Here is a 27970-nt window from a genome sequence, read left to right on the forward strand (position 1 = left end):
CTAAACCCGATCCTCGGATTCCAGAATCAATATCTCTGAGGGATGAGAAAATAAAGCAGCGCGGATTAGTAATGGAGTCACCCACTCTCTCTCTATTCTCTCGCTCTCTTCTCACTTACCGGAACGTTGCACGATACCGCGCCCGACGTAGACGAGTGAGTCGTTGCCGGACAGGTCGGAGTTGTTGCGCTCCGCTCCGGAGTGGTTCACCGCATTCTGGCGCAGGTAGGCCGCCGACTTGCCCTCCCCGCCGTCTAGTGGTGCCGCCTTCTGCGTGGCGCAGCAGATACAGCAGCATAGTGGCATGCTTGAGAGGGAGAGGGAGCAAGATCGCTGAAGCCGATTACTGGGCGAGTGCAGCGCAAACAGCGCCATTGCTGGCAGGCGTGCCACACCACACTCTACTTACCGGTTGCGGTGGCAGCTGAAGATGGCGAGAAATGCCTGCCGGAAGCGGCGGTTCATGAAGCAGTACGTGATCGGATTGCAGCAGGAGCTGATGTACGCCATCAGCTGCACCAGCGCGATACCGCTGCTGCTCACGTACTGGTAGACGAACGAGGGTGAGTACAGATACACCTGGCGGTACGTTGGAAGGGGAAGAGAGAAAACGAAAACAACGTGTCAACGTGTTTTGCGTGATGATTTGCTGTAAACGTTGCGTGCGTCGTAATTTGACAGGGGAAAACAACACCGACTGCTGGAGGTGATTTGTAAATAAGCGTTATATGACACCTACCATCAACGTTCGACTTGAAAGCCCAAAACGATAAAAGAAAAACCTTCGATCGCACTGGCGAAATCGTGCGGAAACCGTTTCTGCTATCTGTTCCCGTGGCTGTCAAGCAAAACCGTGCTGAATATTTACCAGTGCACGGTGGGCGCCTTCGGGGTCAATAGTGGCATAAACCTCCGTATAGTGTGCTACCAGGTTTCAACGTTAAATTCATCCTCAAAACATAAATCCCACCAAATATTTTATCGATACTTTTTATGGCTCAATTTTATGCTCTCATAAGGCATGATAGCTTGAAATACGATTTTACCCAATAAATATAAGGTTAGGATTGTTCAAGCAGTTTTCGACAGAGACACAAATAATAATGAAGTTTTATGAACTATAACTTTGAAAACAAAATGAAACGTGTGCTGAAATATCGTTCTTACAAGCTGTTATAATTAGTGTAGTGCCTTATGAATCTTTTCTCGAGATTCATTCATTCAAATCTTTCACCGAAGATTCATTTAGATGGATTTATGAATCTTTTGGGATTTGCTCATCACTTTTCATCATTTGATTAATCTTTGGGATTCATGAATCTTTCATTAAAAGGTTCATGAATTTCTAAACCTCAAAGAATCATTCAGATTCATGAATCTGAATTTGGATTACACAACTCTAGTTCTAACCATCGATGGAGGCGCCTAGTACTTATGGGGCTGTAACGAAACTTTTTCGATCATTTTCCTAAAACCTAAATAGCTTTTAAATTCACATCCATGCTCAGTTAACATTCTCGTTATAAAACCTACACCTCATTCTCCCTGAAATGAATTTTATTGCTATGACGTCAAAATTCCATTTGTAGGCTCTATGATTTCTAATGAAATTATGAAATAATATGAAAACGCAAAGTTGATGAAAATTTATCAGCAATTTTGTTCAACAATTCTACATGTTGTATTGGCATTGATCATTCTGTTTGAAACTCGGTCCTTGCAGTTAATTAATTTCTCGGTTTTCTATTATCTGTCAAAGGGTATGATGACATTTTCAGGTGTATTCATTTGATATTCAATTTTAACCAAGGGTTCTCCATTCTGTAAGGCTTCTCTAAAATTTGTCACGCGTTGAAAGGAATTCAGGAAATAATAATGATTTATTTTGCTTTTTCATATCTCGATTCGGCGTTGTAAAACGAAGAGTGGTAATCGATTGTTGACAAGACAGGAATATTCTAGGGATCTATCCGTTTTCATTCTATAATACCCGAATCATTTTCTTGGAAGGTGGAAAATGCGAGAAACACCCGTGAAAATACCCAATGTTCATCGCCCTCGGGGTGTTGATGGAAAGGTGCTCTCCGTTCGATTCCGGCGAATAACGATGGCCCCTTTTTTGGCTTTTCCTCTTAGACACGTACGAGAATGTTTCCCTCATTTGACTGTCATATGCAATGCCTGTCACCTTTCCGGGATGCTTCCTTCCATTAAGCCGCAAACAAAGCCCCCCCGGGACGGGCGAACGGGGAACGTTTTTCCGTGTACCGATTCCGCTCAGGTCGCTGAGACGTGTTCAAGGGCGCTATTTTAAGGCTTATCGGTGACATTTGTTTTTTTCTCTTCTTTTTTAAACGAGCAAACACAGGTAGCGCTGATTTTTCGCGCGAACTCCCGAGCACAGGAGCGGTGGTGCATTGCTTCACGAGCTGCGGAGCATTATTTCGATAAATCGCAATGAAGTATTTATGGGCAGTGTGCGTGCAACAAGTATTCAATCAATCTCCTTCCGGCATCCGGTGGTGCACGCTGGAAAGGTGACGCCCTTTTGACGTAAAAACCGGGTGAACGTGCTTTTTTTACGACCGACGAGCGCAAGGAGCAAGGAGATTTCACCGTCCAAACCACGCACGCAACGCGGGGTTTCGCAAGCCGCAAATCGCACAAAAAACGGGGGATGACTATAAATAAAAAACGACCCCATCCTCAACCCATCAACGAGTTACTCGCGTCGCGCGAAGTTCCGGGCGACAAACGGTCCCGAACTGGCAAGGGGTACGAAGCGGGGGCTTCGCGTGCACTACTAGGTTGGCCAATAAGTTTCAACACGTTGACTGCCATGGCGATCATTTTTGATAGCCAGCTGTCATTAGTTCTAAAAAGTTTTTGCCCCATAAATTAATGAAAATGCGACACAAGTATTACAGTAATATTTAATATCAATTCTTCGGGAAGCTAAGTTTTTGATCAGGCTTCAAAAATTGCTGGTTTAATAAAAGTTATAAGAGATTTTTTTGAAAAGATTGTGCTAAAAATGTGTGTTAAAAACGCTTAGCAGTCAACGTGTTAAAAAGCGACAACCTTCGAGTTGTTTAAAATCCAAAATTCCTTTGCAATTTTAATATTTCATCTTTCATACGCACTTGCTCAAAATGTAATTTTGATCCGTCAACTCATTCGTGTATACAAGCGTTATGAAGTTGAGTTGTTGTTTTGGAAGGTTTATCGGCGACTGAGATCCTTCATCCTTCGTTTATTACGTTCTGCTCAAGGGACTATTTTATCTGATTGATCTTAAAACTAATATTAAATCTATGTTTACAATCTTCATGGAACACAAAAAAAATCACAAACTGAACTTATTTATTTCTTAATTAGACTAGACGTTCATCTTAATAATATGCCATTTTTAAAATTTGTCGTGCTAACATCAAAGTCATGCTGGCCGCTAAATACATTAAACATTTTGCACATAGAGATTATCGGTGCGTTACTGTTACTAGCATATGCCGTACTTGTATGTGGAACTCTGATACCTTCTCTGAATCTTAGAGCCCTTTCATGTGCAGAAATATTTATTTTTTCTTACAGTCAATTTCGTTGTTCAATACTTTGGCTACAAACGTTGAGATAAAAAGATGATAAAAGTACTAAAGAAGTCTTCTCCTTTTTGTTTTTGAATTGTTGCAACATCCACCCCATTCGCCTGATTTAACTCCCACTGATGTCTGACTGTTTTCACACCTCAAAAATTCAAAATCAAAATTCCTTCGTGGAAAGCATTTTTTAACAAACGAGGAGCTGTTATAGAGGAGTATTTGCGTAGAGTCAAAAAAACATTTCCGTAATAGCATAACAAAGTTAGAAGATCGTTGGACCAAGTCCTAGTTGATCTTCTGGAAGACTATATGTACTGAGCAATAAAAATGGGAACCTCCAAAAAAAAGCTGTATTTTCATTTCCGCCTTCAAAACTTATTGGCTAACCTAGTATGTGGGTAAATGGTTTTTCCCGTACGCCCAGTAAAAGCGAGCACGGCATGCATAAAACATTGATCAAATTGTTGCCCGCACCGCCATCACGTTTTTCCAGAGCTAAAATCCTGTTTTCCTTCACGCCGTTCGGTTGATCCGGATTGAAGGGGGCCGTTCCACCTCGACACTTTCTCGAAAGCACACTTTCTCATCTTGCGACCTCCGAACGACAATGATCCTAGAGGAGAAACACTCCAGCATTCCACCTCCCGTTGCTCGATGCTGGCTTGTTATGAGTGTATATTGTTTTATTTATTTACCACCCTAATTTAGCATCGCAGCAACCCTTCTCGGAGCGTATTACAACTCTGTTATGCGTTCCTCGTTTTCCAAAGCTTGGGGATCGAATTACCGGCGGAAGTGCTTTTTTTCTTTCCTCCTCCTCCTCCTCCTTGGGGACGCTATCAACCTGTCACCCACGTACGCAGCCTATCTACAATCTGTTCCCGCGGAATGTAAAAAGCGGTACATCACGGCATAATAATACCCAACCGCCACCAGGCCGAAAAACCAGGCATCTCGCCGCTAATTTCGTGTTTTATTTGCCCGCCCGTGCGTTACGTAAGGTTGGTTTACCGCGCTCGGTGCGGAATCGGAAAATCCGGTGGAAATGTGCGAGTGGCGCGGAAAGGTGTCTTGGGCAAGCTGGTTGATATCATCTTCACCCGGGGTCGGATTATCATCGTCGGCGAGGATAATTCAATTTGAAACACAATCTGTTTAGGGATCACTGCTCGAGTGTTTGTGTGTGTGTGTGTGGGGGGGAGCGTGTGTGTGTGGTGCCCGCCCGACACCTGAGCCGGGCTGGAAGTATTTTTCGGCAATCTGCCTGCTGAAAGGTTGGATAACACCCAGGCCCAGCTGGGACCGGAAGAAATCGAGATTTTTATCACATCCCTGTTTTAACACGCTTTTAAAGCAAGCTTAATCGAATACTGCTTTTGCAGGTAGTATTTTTTATCAATCATTTACTTGCGAGCGCAAACAGCTCCGAGGCAGAGAAAAAACCCATCAACATTCGACAGTTGTTGAAAGAGAAGGAAATAAAAATGTCGTAAACGATGGTAAGTGATTCCTAAAGTGAAGTTTAATTTAAGTAAAACTAATTTAACTCATCTGAAAACATTCAGTCGATTTTCACCCGAACAAGAATCAGTTTCCTTCAATGAAGAAATATCCAAATCGAATAGCTGTTCTTGTTGTCAACTGTTAGCCATAAATCCCTTTCACACTTTCTGAATCATTTGGTATAAAATTATTGGTCATTTCAAATACAAGTGCCGCAAGGCAGGGTCATATCCCCTTTACTTTTTAATATGTTTACTTTTTAAGTTTTAACTATGAGCAACTGTTAACAATTCCTCTAAGCAATTAATTTCCAATCTCATTTGCAGAATAATTGAATGATGATATCAAATGAATAAATAATTGTTAAAAATATCAATCTGGCTCTGAACAAATATATTCACATGCGCGATATTCTACGAAATGGATGCTTAAAGTGAACGAGTTCAAATGGGAAGCTGTATTTTTCACCCGAAACACTAGTTCGCGCAAACAATCAGATGTCAGACTTTGATTTATAAATACTAAAATTACGTGGAGTGATCCAATTTCATACCTGGGACTATTCTTAGAAAAGAGGTTAATCCTTGAAAACCTCAACGACAACCTTTGCTATTAATGTGAATAAATTTTCAAATTACTCTACTGCTTCCAAAACAAAAAAGCTAAATTAAAGTTCGTAAACAAAGATTGATTATATAAAGCCTTGTATTAATGAGTTTTTTTAATGGTTTCGATCTCATCTTTCCTCATCAATTGTGAATAATCAATTGAAATTGTGTGTTTCCTAGGTAGCGTTTTGGTGGAGTTCAGTGGGATAATTGTTAAATTTAAAAATCCACATAATGAGCATTGTTTTCATCGCATAACAAATTATGTGTTATTAACTTCAACCTTTATCCTTATACTTACTTTTGTTCTGACCGTGAACATGATCTGGTTTTAATGTACGCTTTTGTTTGTTAAAATATTTAAATCGGAAATGGATTATTTGGAAGGGAGTGTATACGAAGAGAGCATGCAAGGTTGTGGGTTGAGGAATCCAGTTGTGAAAGTCCAAACCTCATTAGCGCAATTTATTTGGTAAAATGATGGCAATTTACACAGCTCCTCCATGGTACAGTACGTCTGCACTGCACAAGGCACTCGTATACTATTCATTTTGAGAAAGCACAGCAAGCTGTTACTAAAAAGCCTAATTAATATTGTATCATAGTTAGGCTTCGTTGTACAGTATTTTTTATTTCATTAGTGTTAGATTAGTTTTAAGATTGATTTAATTTCTTCATCGAGGGTTTTTTTGTTAGTTTTTTCAACATCCAAAAAACCTTTCAAAAACGATAAAAACTCAGCTTAAACCAACAATAATTAGCTTTTAAAACAAACTTTTTAATGATTAAAATCCGCTGTTGTAAGTTAACAACGTGATCCGGGAATAAACAAACTACTAGTATAACTACTACTTCGATTATTCAGCGTGAAACAGAGACGAACGACCAAGATGGTCCAAGTCTCTATAATTAAACAAAACAAAAATTCAGAGTAAAACAGGTGATTGTTTGAAGTGGTTCAGCGCGGTTCTGTGTCTCTTCATTCGTCATAACGTGGGCTGAGAAGGGCATGTTGCCAACATTCAGCGAAGCCATCTACCCACTGCAACTGTATTGGAACAATTTCCATCAAACATACCTCTTCAGCGGGACTGGAATGTTTTTCCGCATTTTGTAAACGCTTCCTTGCGGAAATATGAGCACTATTCTCACTCGACTGCAAATGGCAAAGTGATATCTCGTGCAAGAATAGTGTTGGCGCCTCCCGACGATTTGCTCCATTCCGTTATTTGTGCACAAATGTAGGGGATCATGGTGCAGTATGCACTCTTTAAGCAATACGATAGAGTTTTCCAAGAACTTTGCTAGCGATGGTTGATTTTTCTTAATTGACTTGTTTCAATGGAGTTAAAACTAGCAGCAGGAAAATTTTGCCTATTTTGCTAAAACCATTATATATCTGGTTGAGGCAAAGTGCACTATAGCAAAAAGGCAAAATGCACCACAAAATAAAGGTACAATAATCAAGTTTAGAACAATTAAAAGGATGAACATTTAGTGCGGTTTGACCGAATGTAAATGAAATTCCAGTAATCAATGATTTTATTAATCAACTTCTTCATTTTGATATTTGTTTCCATCTTTAAACGAATTTAATAATTCGTTTTAGTTTGTTTACAAACTGATGCATTTTGCCCGATATAGTTCATAGTTAAACACACTTGTAATTAAACTATGAGTGAATCGCGTTTTGAAGCTCTGACTTAAATTTAAAGAACTTTGTATGCCATGTGAAAAAACAACGACTTTGGCACTGTTTATTTTCCAGCCGAGAGGTGATGGTTTTGTTTTCCTTTTATTTAGCGTGTTTGTTGATGTAGTGTGTTGTCAATTTCACAGTGAGACCATAATTTAGTTGACTTTTGTTAGGTTGCTACTTTTGATTTGTTAGGTTGCTAAATTGGTTTTGCATCAGGGATGCATATTGCCTCAGCCACCCCTACATCAAAGTCTAAGAATCGCTTAGCGTTGGCCATCAGAAATCATTTTCGAAGTGAATTGCTCATAACTATGCGAGGTATGCGGTATTGTATTATGTTTCCGTGCGATTTATTGGAACAGAAATTTATTGGTCGAAGTGTTTTACAGACCACCGATCAACTTCCATCTGATACGCCATTAAATAAGTGCACGCATCGTCAATGACCATCGGAACGTAAAGCAAAATCGAACGTGAGTGAGCTGCTCCTTTCCAGAAAGTCACTTACCGTGTTGAGGATGTGCAGTGGCGCCCAGCAGACGAAAAACTCGACGATAATGACGAACAGCATTCGGATCACCTGGTCGAACGGGTTTCAATCGGGGACGCAGAAAGACAGAGCAGCAAGAGAAAAGAAAATCAGTTACAAATGGAAGTAACATTTAATGATCCGCACGATGGAAGCGCGCATGTATCGGTACGTGAGGTAATGCGGCGGAAGTTTGTCACATCATTGCGTTTCGAATTGAAGGTCACTCGGAAGACTCTTCAGGTCGGTTGAATCGGCCCGATCGATATGGAGTGGCCGGCGATGTTCATTATGGAATTATAGCTTATACACCCAAAGGGAAAAACACTGCACGTGTACAAGGCGTTACATCAACACTAATTGTACCAGTGAGTCAATTTGATGTCATTTCTTCATATATTACAAATTGTAGATATATCAAAAAACAAAACATAAAATTAGGGTAATTCTGATTCAGATATATAATTTATGACTGTTTGCTTAGATTTTGAGATTCATGAATCTTTTAATGAGAGATTCATGAATTCCAAAGATATAAGAAGGTTAAAAAAACATATAAAAATGAGAAGATAATCCACTTTTTTTTATTTGGTCCTCTTTTTTCATTTGGTCGTTTATCAAAGAGCCACGAAGATTCGTGAAAGATTCATGAATCAATCTTAATGATTATAGGGTGAAAGATTCAAATGAAAGAATATTTTATAATGATTTATAAAGCACAATGTGCATTAGTTCGTCTTCCATATTTTTTTAATTTGTAATCTCATCTTATCCTACCAGCTGTAAGTGATTTTGGCCCTTGTTATCAAATGAAGCTTTTTTGTATCCCTCCAAGCACATTTGAAAGGTAAATTTTTACTCTTTCAAATTATGACAGACTTTCTAACACTTGGTGTTAGAGGAAAACATATCCGCTTGGAAAAACCAAATTTGTTGTGTTATAACTTTAGAAGTTTTTGACCGCAGAAGAAAAGTGTGCGCTGGAATTGAATTATGGAGTTTGTAAATGCACCTTCCAAAACCCAAAATTTCATAACAGTAAGACAATAATTGACGCCCCAAATTAATCCAAACAAATTGAAAATAACTCAACTCTTCGTAGGAATTCAATTACTTTGAGAAAATAAAATATCTTCGCTAGATAAAAAGTTGCTTAAGGTCAAAAATACTTACAGCAAACTGACGCGTCCGGTATGATTGGGTGTACAATTTTGAGGTACAATTAGTGTCAACTAGTGATTTGTCTTATGAATCTTTAGGCGGGATTCATTTATATGAATCTTTCACCTAAGATTTATTTGGGATTCGAATCTTCAAACGTTGTTGGATCTTTCGAAACATTTATGGATCTTCATGAATTTTTCATGTATCTTTCACAGATCCTCATGATTTTTTTATTGGAGTGGATCATGCGACTCAAAAAAAAAGAAGGGTCTATATACCAATTTTTCGGTTTTTAATTTTCTGTTCTTTTAACATTAACATTTCTTTAGTACATTTTTTTAAATAAAATTTGTTTATAACATTTATTAAACATACGGTTTTCGAAGGCTAAGCCAGGACTTAACTTCAAAAAGTATTAATTTCTTGATATTACTATAATTTTTACTTTTTCACTAACTTATGGGACACGACCTTTTCAGAACGAATGACAGCTGGCTATAAAAAATGATAGCCATGGCAGTCAACGTGTTACTGAATCTTTGGGATTCATGGACCTCTCTTGAACAGATTCATGGATCTCTAAAATGATGTAAAGAATCTTTCAGATCAATGAACTTGAATCGGAATTACACAACTGTGTACCCTACTGTTGCATACATTCCGGGGTAATGAAGAAATGTAATTTGTCATTTGTCAGTGACCAAATTAACCTTTTCTGGAGAAGAAAACTCACAATTTTCTGTTAAATTGAAAGAGAAATAGTACCGTTTAATGTGAGTTAATAAAAGCTACTGTAAGGATACGGTGGCGTCATCGATGAATGGGTTGGGGAAAACACGCCAGCCCACGGCGGTTCCGAGCATAACCGGCAGAAAACGGGACTTGTTTGTTGTGTTGTTGCAGAAACCCCAGCACCGGAGGGGGGTTGTTGTTGTTTGAAGTGATGGCGTGTGGTAATACCTTAATTGGCTAACAAATCGCCCGGCCCGACCTAAGACCAGCTCGTGCGGTTGGCCAGGGTAAGGCCAGTTGCCAGTTTACCCTTTTGCTTACCTTTTTCTTCGCCTCGATGCTCTTGTCCATGTAGGTGGAACGGATTGCGTGGCGCGAGAACTGGTAGCTCGGGTCGGACTTGAGCGCCCCATCGTCGGCAGGATCCGTGGTCCCGGGTGCGCTGGAGGTGTCGGCGGTGGCGGTGGTGGCGGTGGAGGTGGTGGTCATGGTGGTGGTGGTGTTGGGGGTGGTGGTGTTCGTGGTGACAGCGTTGCCGGTCGCACCGGAAAGCAGAACCCGGGCCTGGTCGTGGGCGGCCGGTTCGCCCGGTCCAAGCTCGTGCTTTCCGTCCGCCTGCATCCGGTGCTGATGCTGATGGTGCAGGTGGTGGTGGTACGAGTGGTGGTGGTTGTAGTGGTGGTGATAATGATGACCGTATCCATGCTGTTGCTGCTGCTGAGGTTGCTGGCGCGCGGGCGTTTGATGGCATTCGTCAAACTTCGTTTCCGCCAGCTCCGGCAGCCCGTCCGGTGACCCACTTCCCAGATGATATCACTGATTCCGGCCCAGATCCCCGCGGTGTCGCTGTTTAAGGTCACGGAAGAAAAAACAAACACAGTAACGATAAAAGAAAAACCACCAAATGAGTGAACCGTGGGGAGAGTCAAGAAATACTTTTAAATATGTTTGCTCGAAAAAACAACGTTCGTTCAAATACCCTCCGAGCTTCTGCTTACTATCGCGCAAATATTTCCCTCATCTCTCTCCTTTTCGGAGTGTGAGAGAGCGAGACCATCCAGACGCCAGTAAAACCAGCGTTGCCTTCCGGTTTTACGACCGCACCAATCCAACATTAAAATCTCGACTCGAGTGCCGCTGCCTGCCCAGAGGTTAATGAGTGCAGGATATTAAAGATAGCGAACGCCTTTACAGCACTGCACCGAACTAACCGAGTAAGGTTAGGTGAGGCAGTATGCACTTTTTAAAACGAAACACATTAACGTCCACTTGGTTAGATAACAAGGAGTACTAAAACATATCAAATCAACATTAAAAAACTCCAAAACGTTGTTAGTTACCTTTAAGATTGTGAAGACTACTCTTTTAAACACAGTATTATTAAACCAGAACTTTTAATCGAAAGTTTGTTATTTGCTTTGTATCTAAATTTGTTAAAAGAGTTTTGATTTTGATTTTTTTTAATGCAAACATTTGATTTGACATTTATTTCTTATAAATCAACATGAAAAACCTCCAAAAGGTAACTTCAACTACGATTTTCAAGACTACTCTTTTCCACACATTATAATTAAACAAGAACTTTTAACCGAAAGTTTGTTATTTGCTTTGTATCTAAATTTGTTAAAAGAGTTTTGATTTTGATTTTTTGTTAATGCAAACATTTGATTTGACATTTATTTCTTATAAATCAACATGAAAAACCTCCAAAAGGTAACTTCAACTACGATTTTTAAGACTACTCTTTTCCACACACTTTTATTAAACGAGAACTTTTTAATCGAAAGTTTGTGCTTTGTTTTGTATCTAAATTTTTGAAAAGAGGTGATGATGCGCTAACATTTGATTTAACATTTATTTCCAACAAATCAACATTTAAAAAACTCTAAAAAGTTAAACTACGATTTTGAAGAGTACTCTTTTCCAAACGTTATTATTAAACGTTAACTTTTAATTGATTTTGTTTAATTGAATTTATTATTAAACGAAAACTTTATAGTTTGTAATTTGTTTTGTATCTAACTTTTTGAAAAGAGTTGATGATGCACAAAGATTTGATTTGACATTAATTTCCAAGACTAAATAAACCATTTATGGTAAAAAAAATATAAAGTACAAAGATTTAGAATATTGAACCTACTTTTGTGAACTCATTTACTAACAAATGTCCTACGACAACATCTATTTTACATCGCAATATTGAAACTTCTTTTAACATGATTTCCTTCCCTGTTTGTTTCGTCTCATTCTTTTTTGTAACAAATTTTGACGTGGAGGCGTGGAAAACACAAAAGAATCTATGTTACACGTTCGTGAGTATGTTGTGATACTTCATGTAGTTCTAAAATGAATAATGGTGCTTGCCCCACTTTTCGCTACCGGAGCGAGCAGGTATTCGCTGCGCTCACTACGAAACTTTGCCATCCATCCATATTTCATCCCGTGCCGGTACCGTCGATGTTGGATCACCTCCGGGGAAATCACCATGATTTACCGAGCGTACCTCAGGTGGACTCTAATGTTTAACGCGTGGCGAGAAAATTACTTCCCCTTGCCGATAGATATCTAAAGGAGCGGACGGTCCACGCGTTTTGGGCCGTATTAATTTATTCATACTTTAAAAGATCCACATGACTGTCCCTGTCTTTTTTAATTTATTCTTCGAAGTGTATTTTTTATTTTTTGGTTTCCAGCAACTTCCTTGGTCTAGCAACCCTGATGTAAGTTTTATGTGATCCTTACATGAATTAATAACATAAAAGGGTCGTTTTGTTTTTCCTTTCATCTTTACAAGTCAAGCATAGAGAGACTTCTTGAGTGAGGTGAGAGTATAGCGTGTTGCAGAAAGTCTGAGCCCGATTTTGATGTACCTTTGTTTTTATTCGGTTTGACAGTTTTATAGTTGATGATTATTGTATATTATAGTTTACATCAAAAGCTATTAAGCAGTCACTCTCAAGTGTCGGTGCAACATGTTCTCCCGAAAATGAATGTTCTCCCGAAGCATTCCCTCGAAACAACACAAAGAAATCATGCAAAAATGGTAAACTATATCCAATGTTTCAATGAGTCTGATGGTTGAAATGAAAGATGTAAGGATTGGATTAGTTAGAAACGAAATTGGGAAGTATATTGAGGGGACAACCTTTTAAACAAATATAGATAAAAAAAAACCTATAAAACTTCTATAACTTTGTGCTATTGCCCAAATACTCCGTAAAGTACAGACAGTAAGGCAGCATTGGTGTAGACCAAAAACTCCTAATGAAATGTCGAAACAAGAAAGGTGATAGAATTCTTCAAAACATGTTTAGCGGTAAGTTTTACGACTTATTTTTGAGGATTGTTGTACAGCTTTGTACACTGCGTCATAAAAATGGTAGACTCGCCTAGTTTTACTTTTAATCAATATTTTTGGGGAAAACGAAAAAACAATCTCTGTTGCACTAAGAAACTGAAAACAGATGTGTCCCAAAATGATAGCCTCACTAAGGATTTTGATTAAATATTTAATCAACGGAAATAGCATATATGGATAAAAAAAAGTAATGATTTAGTTATCAGTGGGTCCTCCATTACGATTTACAACATGGAAATTTCTTGATGGCATATTGTGTGATAATTTTCCAAACGTATTTACTGATAAGGAACGCAAAGCATTATGGATAGCAATTCCAAACTCTTGTATGATTTCGTAATGGCTCCCGTCTTCTGAGGTCTGGGGAAACGGCTGGCCAAGACATTGTAAGTTCTTGTTGTCGTCCAAGCGTCCACGGCAGCATTATATCTTGATGAAAAATGAGCTGTTGAGTGTTGTGGTTTTCCAAATAAGGCTTCAAATGATTGTCCAGGATGTCGATGTACATATCGCTGTGTTGGTACAATCGTCAATTCACTACTACCATGACCGCCATAAACGCACCACAAATCATGGCGGAATCACCTCCAAAATTGTGTCGAGAGAAAAATCGTAGCTCACGTCTCACATCTCGCCAGTAGTGGATGTTACCATCCGGAAGATGGAACTTTTTTCATCGCTCCAAACCACCTAAACTAGATTAATAGTTTAAAACCTGGACCATATAGCAAACTGACAACTTACGTTCCTCCAATCATTCCTCCACGTCATATGCTCTGTAGCAGACTCCAAGCTAACGACTTTGTGGTGAGTTTTGAGTGCTGGAACTTTCTTGATGGATTCTCTAACAATATCAGGACGAGAATTCAGTGCCACAACACAGTATTTTCGCTTACAGTCAACCTTTGGTTGAATTGGAAGAGACTCTAGAAAAATCTCCGTTTATTACGCGAGGAAAGTTTTTGAGGACGTCCGGGAGACTTCTGAGGCCCATTTGATCTGGGATCTTTCATATAATTATTAATTACGTTCGTGAAGCTTTTTTTTCAGCTCACCAATCTCACGGTTCGACTTGCCATTAAAGCGATAAGCATCAATTCAGCATTAAAGCGATAAGCAGCGACCTTCTCAGCGACCTCCGTGAGCTGTTTTCCACGGCCCATGTTCAAGATAAATTACAAAAGAAAGAAAGAGAACATACAAATTAATTTTGCCAACAGGTGACGTAGCTAGGAGCTGGGTCGCATTGTTAATTGGAATGATTTTTGATCATTATGGGACACTCAAGTTATTTGATGTTTACCTTAATGATATTCTAACATATTTTTCTGATAAAACAGAACTGAATCACCTTGCTTTTGATGTTTATTTTTCCTTACGATTATATAAATTAGCATATGAATGAAACAACTAGGAGAGGCTATCATTATGGGATGCAGTGTATTATCATGAGCATCTTTTTGAGATTGTGGTATTTGGTCATCCGTAGCTACATTTTCTTCACATCTGCTATTTACCTCCAGAACCAATCAGACCGGTAATGGGTTTTCCATCTGATAATGGATGATCCATCAGTTCCTCTGCGTCCATTATCTAGATAGGTTGTGGTTTCATATCTTTTGAAAACAGTTTTCAATGGTTTTTCATTTGAACGGTCCACTACATTTGGTTTTGTTCCACTTCTTTACGACTCAAAAGAGAAACAAACAAACTGCCCCAACAAAATAACACTTCAATAACATTCGTAGCTCTTCGTACTCTTAAGGATTCTCCCACAAGACTTCGTTAAGTCGATATGGTACTTAGGGAAGGTTGAAAGAAGGATGTGACAAAGAATTTAGACTTAATTTATAACTAATTTTGAAAGGGTTTTGCATAATAAAAAGCCTTAATAAAACCGATTGGACTTTGTACTCCCATGTTAAAACATTGTTAAAACCTGTTTAAGTCTTTTAGGCCTTGGAAATTACTTGGAATGGACATACTACTATTAATTTCAAATGTTTTAAAGGTGTTAAAATTACTCATACTGTTTTGCATAATGAAAAGCCTCAATTAAACCAGTTGGATTTAGTACTCCCATGTTAAAACATTATTAAAACCTGTTTAAGTCTTTTAGGTATTGGAAATGTTACTTGGGATGGACATACTACTATTACAATTTAGTTTCCGCAACTATTACTTCTTGCTCGAGTTCAGCTAGGTATCGCTCTACTATGGTTATCAGACCAGAGCTAGAGCCAGATTATACCAGAGCCTTTACTAAAAGTTCGTAAACATGTTTTATAGAGTTGAGCATCTTCTGCTATATGGGAAGGGGAACGAATCGCTAGAGAGTAGGTTGCTTACCTTGGCGAAGAAATGTCGAACGCTGCGAAGTCTTCCGGCGCTGGTGTCGCAATATTCACATTCCACCATCTGGTCTCCGCTGTTGCCGACGGTGGGCAAGTGTCCGGAAATGTCTGGCCCTCCAATACTTCCCTGGGCCGCGCTGCTACCAGCTCCCGCTCCTTGTCCATTCCCGGAGCCACTGTTGTGGTAGCTGTTGCTGCTAAAGTTAACCGTCGCACCCTGGGACGCTTTGAAGATGCCCTTCTTCATGCTTGACGGGTGCAGGAAGGAGCCGGGATCGGGGCGCTTAACTCCACCACCTGTGGGCGTTGTGTTGCCCCCGTAGGCGCCCCCCGGGGCATTCTGGGACACCGCTGAGGACTGCTGGACGCCGGCCGCGGCACCCTGACACAGCTTGCTCGACTGCTGGTACAGCGACGAGTGCTTGATTTCGTGACGCAGACCGCGCCACAGCTTCGACACGATCATGGAGTAGGCGAAGCCCATCGTCAGCAGCGGCAGCACCAGCAGGCCGACGTCGTGGAACAGCACGTACGCCTTCTCCGACACCCGGTCCGGCCACACCTCGCGGCACTTCATCTGGCCGGTGCTGCGTCCCGCCCGCAGCACCGGCTGCAGCCGCTGCACGTAGCACAGCGGCGAGTTGGCCAGGAAGCTCACCGTCCACACCAGGCCGATCATCTTGTAGGCGTGGAACTGGGTCTGCCAGCGGCGCGACGACAGCGGCCGGCAGATGGCGAAGTAGCGCTCCAGCGAGATGGCGACCAGCGTCCAGACCGCCACCGAAACGGAAACCGCTGTCGGGATGTCGACAAAAGAGGCACAATCAGTTGCATTTCCTGTTTTGCTCCAGCAGCACACTACATCTACACTGAAGGAAACAACGGTAGCACCATCCTGTTTGTTGCCAACATTTATTTTCATTTCCTTCAAACTTGTTCTTTTTCCAGTTTGAAACTTTATTAGCAACACTTTGGTGTTTTGTTCAGGAATTTAATGTATTCTAACCAATCATACCTTTAACACGTTGACTGTCATGCGTTTTGTACATGTTTTTAGTACAATCTTTTATAGTAAAATTCATTTATAACATTTATTAAACCAATGGTTTTTTAAGCCTAGGCAAAGTCTTAGCTTCCCAAAGAATTGATAGTAAATATTACTAAAATTTTTATCTTTCATTTTCATTTATTTATGGGATAAAAACTTTTTAGAACTAATGACAGCTTGCTATCAAAAATGATCGCCATAGCAGTCAACGTGTTAAATGGGTTTCTAAAGATATCAGTAGTTAGTAGAGAACCCAAACTTGAGAAATTAAATTTTATTAGTTGTGAGTTCTTCGATTATCAAAATTATTTAGCAGAAATGGGTCAGGTACAGTATCGCTCCATCAAAAATAAGGTAAACAAGCAAACTGATCATGATGTAGCCCTTTGTTCCCTTGAAAACCGGTTCAAAAATCTTTCAATTACATATCGTAGTATTACGGTACATATACGTGGGAATAAAACCCAGCTTACGGTGATAAATAAGCGAATCATTGACAAATAAGTAGTGAACAAGTAAAGAACAGCATGGATAAATCATGCGAAATTTAACAAAAGGTGTCAATAAGTCATTTGCAGCAAATTATAGAACAAGTGGGAAAAACTACAGCTATAAGATTAGATACATAGACTCGTATCCTTACTAATCGCATCATTAAATTTTATGTCAATTGTTTTGTTAGAATATCTTCAATTGCTAAAAAAAACCAAAGTTTTTTTCCAAGCCATTTTTATGTAAACTAACTTATGGAAATTAAAAAAATATTGACACAACACGGGGTGGTGCTATTCTTGTTTCCTTCAGTGTATAGTATTAGTTCTGAATATTTCTATTTCACGAACTGCCATAAAAACGGGATAAATTATACACAGCAGAGATACAATTTGCTTGGCATAGCAAACGTGATTTGCAGCGCAATCACAATCAATTCAATACCAAACAAGCAAAATGATACACGTTTTCGTAAGTGCAAGCATCCCAGTTGAAGATGGATATATTTTGGCTCAGTAATTCAGAGCAACAAAGACAAATCTACCGACAAACTGGCATTGCAGATGAATCCGTAACATTCGCTCTTTGCTAGAACAAATTGATGAAAATGCTGGAACTATTCGAATGGAACACGCGCGAACACTTGATGGTGGTTAGCAATTGAGTGATACTTGGGTAAAGCTAAGAAATAGCTCAATCACATAACGTTGCTTATTTTGATTTGCAGAAGAGACAATGTTTTAGTGATTGTAGAAGCAATACACTCTGTCCAGTTACTATAAAGCCTCCTTGATTTTCGTAATTTTCAAAACAAAAAAATATCGATGAATGTATATGTTTCGGAAAAATTTGCTTAAACAAGTATAGTCCAGTCCAATAAAAACTACTGGTGATGAAAGAAAATTTCTAAATTGAGCTGGTAAAAGCATAAAATGTGTCATTTTGAGCAAAAAATGTTGAGATGTAAGATATGGCAAGCTGTTCTTTGTGTTGATCGATTCAAGGCGTTCTGAATTGTTTTGTAAAGTGTCTAAAACGAACTGTAAAAAAAATTGTTCGCAATTAAAGTTTTCTATTTGAAACAACGTTAAGTTACTTAGACTTCACATGAGTATTTGAAAAGAACAAATGTAGCAAACAAGGGTTAGACCTTTTTTGAATAACGAACCCACAAATGTAAATCAACTGTCCTTCCGTACAGGTGAGAAACATTATTGCGGTTCGTTACTGACACAGTAACGCATGAGAAACAAACAGAACTTTGGTAAAAAACAATAGGACTAGACCGCTTCCTAATAGTTTGAATGAATATTGATGAGGTCTGAGGAGGAAAGAAAATTAATTTCCAAATAGACGTTTGCTGCTGTTGTTCAGTGTTCACACCCGAACTGGCCATTATCTTATCTACGATGAATAGCAGAGATTAAATTGATTGACTTTCAATGTTTTATCACAATATGTTTAGCAGCCAATGATATACTAATAGTTTCGGTATTTGTTTAAGCATATTTACCTGTAAAAAATATCAAGATTGAGCTTATTTATCAATATTTCAATGTTAATATGAAATTTCAATGAAAGTTTTGAAAACCAAAGTGGTCTTAGTGTAACTCGCAGAGTGTATTGAAGAGAACAATAGTGTTAGATAATATTTTGATATTATATGCAAAATAAGTTCGAATGACATCTTTCAACATTACAGTTTAATATAGGATAGCTTGACAAGGTTTTTGTTAATCCCACTGTGGGACATGATGGATTAGGGTGGGAAAATTTATGTTCCAAAACTCATCCCAAAACTGTGTGTGCACAAAATTGGTGTTAATATAAGAGACCTTGATAACGAGACTATCCGAGGGTATCTTATTTGAATTTGTTCAATTATTGGAATATTATGATGGATGGTACGGATTTTATCCTCAACTTGACTTCCAATCTTTTGTGCAAAACTACTAAGAAAATTGGATACTTCACACTTTTAGCTGGGAATCATCAAAATGTCGTGCGAAAATCCATCCCTGAAGACCGACAAACGGTACGAGTAGCAGTCGATAATCAATGTTAAGCTGAGACGTACCAAGATGACTGAGGAGTGACAGTTGGTTTGAAGTACACTGACGAGCTTTTCACTGACTGGAGAACTAGCGATTTGGGGTGCTTTGGACGCAAGGCTTCGGAAAGGGGCTTAAGTTCTTTTTTCTTTAAGACATAGTAAAACATTCTTGGGACCCGTTCTCCGAGTGGAGTTTCTGACTTCTGAGTTTTGAGAATACCAGGTGACGCCAAGTTCGGGAAGTTTCGAACCCCCGAATGGCGTGTGGTGATGTCGTTCCCCTAAGAGGTAACGAACTCGAAGGTAGGTCGAACAAAGGGGATTGTAAATAAATCTTATGTTTTGAAGCTGCGTCCTCTTGCCCTCCGGGTCTTTTAAGCCTGCAATCCAATATTATTATCTTTGGCAGTGAAATCAAAACTCGCTCACGCGAATGGCTGGCAATGCATGGAAGATGCCACGACCGACTGGTTGGCACATGCGATAGATAGATTACGGGATTACCACGGTTTCCTTTTTGAAAGAGCGCCGGGTTTTGCGCTTTCGCCAGCAATCGCGCAAGACACCCTTATTACTCACAGCGACGTCGCGCGTCGAAAGGACATACAAGGTTGGCATTAGTCAGCTCAAACCGCCGTGGCTCTTACGGATGTCTTTTCGCCCCTCCCCCAGCTCGAGGGGTTAGAGTGCGATTGCACTATCGCTGAGGAATATGAATGAAGATCCTGCAACCTGCAGATGGTGCGGCGCAACAAAACAAATTACCATCGGCAAAAAAAACGCAGGACCAAAAGCTGTCGGCGAGAGCTGTCACCACTCTGCCTCTTGGGCGATTTGATAAATAGCGCCCCCGGATTGGCCTCTGACAGGTCCCATACCCCCATACGGTCCACCTGCACCTGCTGCTCGCGACACGAAAGGTAGGTACGAAACTCGGGCTCAGGATGTCGAAAAACAACTGCTCCGGTGGTCGTGAAAAAAAAAACCAAATCGAACCCACCTTCCCGGGAGGGAGTCCGTGAGTGCCTGTACGCAATATTCCACCCACGGCGGAAATGACATGCTTTGTGCAAAATGGAGCACCCCCAAACCTCCCAAAGCCCCAAGTATGGTTTTACGTGCCCGTCGATAGGGTACGTTTACATCTGGCTTTTTCACCCATTTCCTTCCGGTCGGGTGAAAGTCGCGAAAACGCCACGCGTACGGCGTTCGGAAAACGGAGCCCTTTATGCCTTCCGTGAGCGCTTCCATTTTCCAAAGGCCACCATCCGACGTGGCGTGTGATTTGGTCGCTTCTGCGAAATGATGGTTATTTTCTTCGGCTGCTTTTCTTTGCCTTCCTCCCATTTTTTTTTTCAAGATTTCCTACTCCTTTCGACATCGCTCTGAGACGCGCTGTTTGCCTTTAGGGTTCGGCCTCGAGGCGGTCGTTTACGGCATACAAAAAAAAAAACCAGGCTTAAAAAAAAAATACGGAAAACATTTTAAGACCGGCGCTGGTTTTTGGGCAAATTAATGCAGATTGGCGACTGTCGTTATCAATTCTGTGTATTTCAATAAACGGAATTCCGACCGGGCGAACCCGGACGAGGACCCCGGGAGGCGCCGGTTCCGATTGCAATGGCCAATCTCTTTTTGTCAATGGTTTGCGACTCGAGCCACTCAAGTGGATTCGCGAAAAACGAAAGGGGGGGGCCGTGGAAAATGGCGATCCTTTTCGCTACAGAAGCGCTCGAGCACAGTTTGAAGAATCTGGTTAATAAATAAATTTTCTCGTCAAACGATACTTTACGGCACGTTTGGTTCAAACAATCTTTTCCACCGAGTAAATATTTCGATTAGCGGGACGGGCTCGGTTAAACATCTCAAGTATGTTCTGCAAAGTGATATTTTTTCTTTTCAGTTACCGGTGCACCGTTTGTGAATGCGAAATATATTATGTAGACTAAAATACTTAATGTCTATTTATATATCTACCTACAGGAAGTCATAATTTTCAAGGTTTACTTTAATGAACTTTGCTCAGAGGCGAATACAGCCGTTGCCACTAAACTTTATTTAGAGAGCAAGTGGTGTTGTCTCTGTCATCTATGACGTTAAATATCAGACACTAATACACCATAGTGCTCCATAGTAAAAAGTATATGTATCAACTATCAAAACATACATAGATTTATCGTCAGACTTCCTACCAGTAATCTTGCCTATAGGAAACGCAAGTAACAATAATTATAGAAAAATAAAAAATTTTGTATTACAAGAATGCAAATCGGAATGAATTCAGTGGTGAAATTAAAGCAAAATAGATCTTGCAAACAACATAAGTTCAACCACCAATATTGATCAAATAATTAACAATATAACAAACATATACAAACTGCTTAGAACAATTCAATCCCTAAAATAACGTTTAGAAAGAATTGGCAACGGAACCGTTCGAGCGGGATCGTCAAGCAACAGTATCACTCATTAAAACAGGAAATAGAAACAAGAATCTCACAAGAACGAAATGATAAGTGGTCAAAAACGGTTCAAAATTTAAACTCACTAAACAACAACAATAGTAAAATCTGGAAATTTCTAAGAACTAAGTGTCGCTCTGTTGAAAGCCGATAACAAATCACTAATCTATAAGTCCAATAAGTACAAATAGATACGATTAATAACAATTTCTTTGCACAAAACACGTCTCCAACATTTGAAGTAATAAAAAAAAGTGTTATATAAACAATATTGAAAGTGCATAATTTAACTAAAATCCTATCATTATGTAGATAGCCAACTCAAAACTGAACATCGCAAAAAAAATTCTTTCGGCGTGTGAAAGCTATTGGTAAACCCTGTAATATTAATGTACAGTGTACTTTGTAATTAATTCTGTTTTAGACCAACCGATCAAATAATAATAAAAAGAAACAAGATAAACAGATGATTAAGATGGTAATCCTTTTTTTATGTAACTCTCGACCTGTCTGTCCTACACCCACCATCAGAAAAGTCGTTGGTTCCATTTCTTTATCTTCTCTAGAAATCATCGGCACCATTAGGTTTTTCTTAAGAGTTTCCGCCCAACTAGAGCCCACGAAGTTCTAAACAGTTCGGAGAATCGACTGTTTTCGACACTTAATTGCCTTGTAGTACCTTTTACCATTCCAGGATGGATTTCGCACAGTGACAAGAGGCCAAATCAAGCCAAAACAGAGCCGGAGAGTTATGACTTCTTGTAGCTGGTAGCAAGCGCTTTTGCAGACATTTTTTTCTCGTTCACATCGTTAATGGTAATGCCGGTAGAGACGAAACTTTTCCATTTTCGACCATAACTTCATTTGGCCTCCCAAATCAAACGCTTCGTCGATGTTCAGCAACAGTGTTTCTTTTCGCTAGACCATGAGGTTGCTTGAAGTCTACGTAAGACTACGTTTGAATACATGAAATTATTTTGCAAAAACACGCTTTTAAAAATACGTTTGCGTCAACTTATTTCGACGCCATGCCGGTGAATGCCACAAGAATGTGTAAATATTATACCACGAAATGATATGGAGAAGCGTATAGATGTGGAGCTAATAATGTGGAGAAGTAATCCGTGAAATAATTTAAAACGTACACTGGAAAATGGTGACCAAGAGCTATCGTGGAAAAATTTTTTTTTTACCGATGTTTTTATTACAGTTTTGTTTGTCCTCTTAGAAATAATCACAAATGTGGTGAATACAGGAATATAAACTCATTTGTATAGCGGATAAACGAGACTTGTTTTGCTTGTTTATAATTTGTTTGCATATTAGTGTATGCAAATTAGTTTGCATATTGCTACGTATACTTTTCAGATATTGATCAGTACAAAACACTCTATTTGTTAATAAATTTGTTCTCTTTTCTTTTTGTAGACAGTTTTATAAAATAATCTCATTCATTCTGGATTACCAATGTTTTAGACCGAGATTAAATGGAAAATCAGTAGACCAAATAAACACGAAACCAAAGCTGATGAGTTAGAGACAAATTCAAATACCTGAGAGGCAAAAACTGATAAGCTATTTCAAAGAATGGGATAGGAGATATCCTCTTTTTATTTACTTTTACTGTTGAGGACAATATTTTAGAGTTGTGTAAATCTGATTCAGATTCATGAATCTGAATGAATCTCTGCCTTATAAGGGATTCATGAATCTTTCGTCGAGAGATTCATGAATCCTAAAGACACACCAACTAATGAAAAGTCACCAGCCAAAAATGGGCTGAGGGATCCTTTTTTTTTTTTTTTTTTGGTTGCATTGTCCACGTCTATGAAAGAATCGGGGAGATTCGTGACAGATCCGTGAAAGATTCATGAAGATTCATTAAGGTTTCGAAAGATTCATTAAGCTTTGAAGATTCTAATCCGCAAAGATTCATGAATCCATCTGAATGAATCATAGGTGAAAGATTCATATGAATGAATCTCGCCAAAAGATTCATTAAGCACAACACTACAATATTTTGCTTTTTTTTATATATTGCCCAAACTATAAATCATCTTTTGTCAAACCCTATTTTTACTTGTTTATTTTTGCCAGATCAACGTCCAGTATCGTCCACTTAACTCTGTGGGCGACCATTCATGTCAATTGAGCGCAAGTGGCACACAATCTGGCATTTGATTGATGCACAAACAGTGGAAAGTCGAGTTGCGTTGGGTAAACCAACCGACCAAGATATCGGATTTCGGAACCCCGATCGAGTCAACGAATGCGTGCCGTCGAGCTGTGGATTACGCCAAGTGGAGGGAGATATGTAAATAACTCAACCCTCACAAACCAAGCTCCCTGCTCCTAGCCGAGCCGAGCCGGGATGCTAATTAACTGTCGGATCATGATGCACGAAGGACGAGGCGAAAGCAACGAAAACCGGCGATTATCCTTACATTAGTGATTGCATTACACGCCGGGCTCGAGGAGTGAAGCGGTACGTTCTTTTCTGGCGGCGAAATCAAGATGTGGCAACCGGGATACGGCGTGCGGGAAAGCAACCCTCCCCGAGGTGATGCTAGCAAATGTGTTCGGGGAGTAGCGCTTTGGGAGCTCGGGAAGAATTGGAATAATGGCAGCACGCTGACTTTGTAGTGGATAGCCCCGGTAGCATCGATTCAACTATGCTTCCACGTGTCTAAAATAGACCAAAATAATATAAAAGTAAGTACTTAAAACATTTTTGTAAGTATAAGACACAAGTAAATACTTAAAACATTACACAAGTAAGTACTTAAAACAAACCCATATTTTCATAAAATGTTCAAGTTTACAAATGAGAAAGAAATGATCATTTAAAGAGTGTTAATACAAATAAACAAATATTTTTTACTAACATTTCCTTTTATGTTTTATTATTTTTCCACTGATCAACAAGTTTACATTTATCGTTTTAAAATGCCAAATTTATCATTCGTTCAAATTTAAACGTATTCTGTTATCCACTTCCGGTGCATTTTTTTTATCACCCATCAGGCGCCTCCATGATCCACCTTACATCGGTATGCTTTGTGTTAAAACTGATATTCTTGTATCAGATTTTCAAAGCATTCCGTAGCCAAATCAGAAACTTCACTGCAACACAAGTGCTTACACTGAAAGTTTTTGGAAGTACAAGAGCAACGATGGTGACAAAGAGGTTCTTTGAGCCAGAATTTCATGGACCTGTTTTATTTTTTGGACCTATACAACACGCAGGGCGTTTCGACATTGATATACGCAGGAAAACAAAGTTCGTGCAGCGCTGGGCGTCTCCACTACTGCTAGGCACCTTCACTACCACCAGGCGCCTCCATTTCTCACCTCATATTTTCTTTGCCTCATATATTCTGTTAGGCATACCACATGAAAACAGTAAATTAACTAAACCAATCGATAGTTTTATTTTGTTTATCCAATACATTTGTATATGCCCAAAATTGAAATATTGTTTACATACAAAACCAATCGTTCAGCATCACAAAGCGCCTTCACTACCACCAGGCGCCTCCATATTTAATTTGTTTGCATTTACTTTGTCATTCTTTGAAAATAGCAAGTTAAATGGACATATTGAAAGACTTTTTTGTATGAGTTATCGAATATATTTGCTTGTACCTAAACTAAACGTAAATAATAATTCCAAAATCGTGCAAAATCACTGGACGCTTTCACTACAATCAAGCATAACACACTTAGTTTTTATTAAACTTTTTTTCTGTCAGAAAAGAACAAGTTAAATGAACAAACTTATGCTTGTTTTTATTTTACTTATTCAATAAAAATTGATGTAAACAATAATACCAAATTCGTTCTGAATTACAGCTCGCCTCCACTACCACCAGGCGCCTCCGCTACCACTAGGCGCCTCCATTTCTCACTTAATTTGAACTTACACTTATCGTGAAAAAAGGCATGTTAAATGAGCAAAGTTACGGAAGCTTTTTGTATTGCGTATCCAATGAAAAAAAAGGATGTAAACAATAATTCCAAATTGGTTCTGTTACTACCACCAGGCGTCTCCACTACCACCAGGCGCCTCCATAATTAATTTAATATACGTTTTTGCGTTTATTCTGACTGAATACATTAACTAAATGATAAAATCAAGTTCAGTTTTGCTTAAAATATCGAATAAATTTAGGTCTGCCTAGAATAAATGTAAGTAAAAAGTTTGTTCAAAAGCACAAGGCCTCCACTACCACTACCAAGAGAAACTGCGAAGCACCCGATGAATGGGTGGCTCAATGATCCGCCCACTAAGGCTCCATCAAGGAGTTGTGCACCTGCCAAACGGAAGACCTATTCATCCATGTTGTCAAAATATGCTGAGGGGGTTAAATATACCTCGGAAGGGCCAGCATCGAGTTTGGCGATTGATTCGGGTTGCACTACTACGAACCTCAAGAATACCGTACTCCATTTCCTACGCACGAACACTACCGAGAAGTATTGAAAATGCCAACTTCCAAACAAACTTAAAACGGTAAAACTTATGAACAACAGGCACAACAAACAGACCGGATGGAAAGCGGTCCTTAAGCACAATGTCGGAACACAAGCGGAATAAACTGTCAAAGGGTCGCAGGGTGGGTTCTTGGGTTTAGGTTGTTGCTAAGCTAGATTCAAACTTTAAACGGACATTTATAACCGTTTCCCTTTTAAATCTTTAACACCGATAAGGTTTATATTGTGATAAACTCAGTCGTAAACTTTTTATCCTAACACTTTACCCCGTTGCGTCCCATAGTGATACGGTGGAAACGTTGTTTTTGTTTTCGATTGCGAACGACGCCGAACATCGTCGCCTGCCTGGGGGTACGAATCGATTTGCGAGTGATCTAGATTCGTTGACGTGACGAGAACAGATTGTTGTCGAGGGCCCCTTTTTTTACGTTATAGACAAAAAACACCCACACACACACACACACACAAAGGCGCCCAGTGATTACTGGCAGCTGGTAGTCAAATTACGGTAAATGTTTTGTTCCACCCAAAAAAGGCAATATGGCCGGCGTCGCTTGGAGCGCCGAGCGTCGGGACCTTGGGGTTTTCGCAACAAATATCTGATTATCTCGACTTTTACCCATCACGAAACCGGGGGGGGGGGGGGGGAAGGTGGGTAGGGGGGTAGGGGCAAACATCACGACCACTTGTGCTTCTTTTCTGCGTCGTGCCGAGCGAGCGTTCGCTTAATCAGGTGATTTATTTTCTTATTTGCCGCTGGAATGCGAACCAGCGCGATTCGTTTTTTCTTTTTTAATTCGCCTTCCGTTCGTTTTCTGTCTGAACGAACTTCTTTCCACCCTGCCGTCCCCTCTAAGATCCTAACTCACACGAAACTGACTTCCACAGTGAACGTTAGCAACGAACGAATGAAGATGAAGCAACAGAAACGGAATAACCAGCTTGTTGTTAGCGATGGGAAACCCAACACCTGCCGCGGAACCGGATGGGACGCGGGGGTGGCTTCTCGCTCGCGTCAAAGGGAAATTGATTCATCACCGCCCCCCCCCCCCCCTCCCCTTCCTCCCACCACTTGCTCAACAAAGGGTGATCAATAAATAAGGCATCCGCCACACCGCTAATCTGCCCCGGCCCGGTCTTACTTACCCTGAAAGTACGGTATTAATTTGCACATGACACTGCCGAAGATAAACCGCCGCAGCACCTGACCGGCGAGTGTAAACGGCATGCAGAAGACGCCCAGCAGCAGGTCGGAGATGGCCTGAGTGTGAGAGCCCAGAAGAATGGCGGCGAATGAATAAGTAAGCGGATGAAGTTGGATTCCCGGAAGCATTAGCTGACAGGGTGCCTAATCGTGGCCTCTCGATCTATTTACCTTTCAGCCACCAGGAGCACACCATGATGACCCCCCGGGAGTACTCACCAGATTCAGCAGGTAGACGTTCGTGACGGTACGCATCCGCTTGTTTTGGGCGAGCGTCAGTATCACCAGCAGGTTGCCGACGACCGACAGCAGGAAGATGACGGCGTACAGTGGGATGATAAGCTGGTTCTGGAAGGAGCTGTCACCGGCACCGGTGCGGGTGCCACCGCCACCGGTGGCGGTACCACCGCCCCCGCCGGCCGTGTAGTTGTACGTGTCGACAATGAGCGAAACGTTCTCGCGGATGATGTCGCCGAGGGCGGTCGACAGGTTGCCGGACTGCACGCCATCCGCGGCGTAGTACTGGTCGTAGTAGTAGGTCACCGGCGCCGGATGATGGTGCGGGTGGAACAGCAGGTCGTACTGGCTGGTGGCGGACGGGCCACCGGTTGCCGGTGGCTCCCGCAGCTCCACGCCGTACACGCACGGATTGTCTGTCATCTCCGACCGTC

General features: G+C 40.3%; 1 protein-coding gene across 1 annotated transcript; it reads right to left on the reverse strand.

Annotated features, from left to right (window-relative positions):
- On the reverse strand, window positions 1-27970 carry LOC131269180 (cholecystokinin receptor type A-like). The gene is made up of 7 exons (XM_058271511.1): window positions 27519-27970; window positions 27242-27356; window positions 15542-16341; window positions 7918-7989; window positions 410-579; window positions 120-307; window positions 1-35 (listed from the first exon to the last, which is right to left on the reverse strand). The coding sequence occupies exons 1-7, from the start codon at window positions 27957-27959 to the stop codon at window positions 1-3; spliced, it is 1821 nt and encodes a 606-aa protein (XP_058127494.1). The 5' UTR covers window positions 27960-27970.

The sequence above is a fragment of the Anopheles coustani genome, chromosome X (assembly GCF_943734705.1).
Source record: "Anopheles coustani chromosome X, idAnoCousDA_361_x.2, whole genome shotgun sequence".
Taxonomy (NCBI): Eukaryota; Metazoa; Arthropoda; class Insecta; order Diptera; family Culicidae; genus Anopheles; species Anopheles coustani.

Bases quoted from the DNA above. Each gene is read 5' to 3' on its own strand.
- LOC131269180 (XM_058271511.1), bottom strand. From the start codon at position 27,959: ATGACAGACAATCCGTGCGTGTACGGCGTGGAGCTGCGGGAGCCACCG. The intron at 27,357-27,518 runs GTGAGTACTCCC...TCTCACACTCAG, and splicing joins ACGTCTACCTGCTGAATCTG to GCCATCTCCGACCTGCTGCT. The intron at 308-409 runs GTAAGTAGAGTG...CTCCCTCTCAAG, and splicing joins TTCAGCTGCCACCGCAACCG to CATGCCACTATGCTGCTGTA.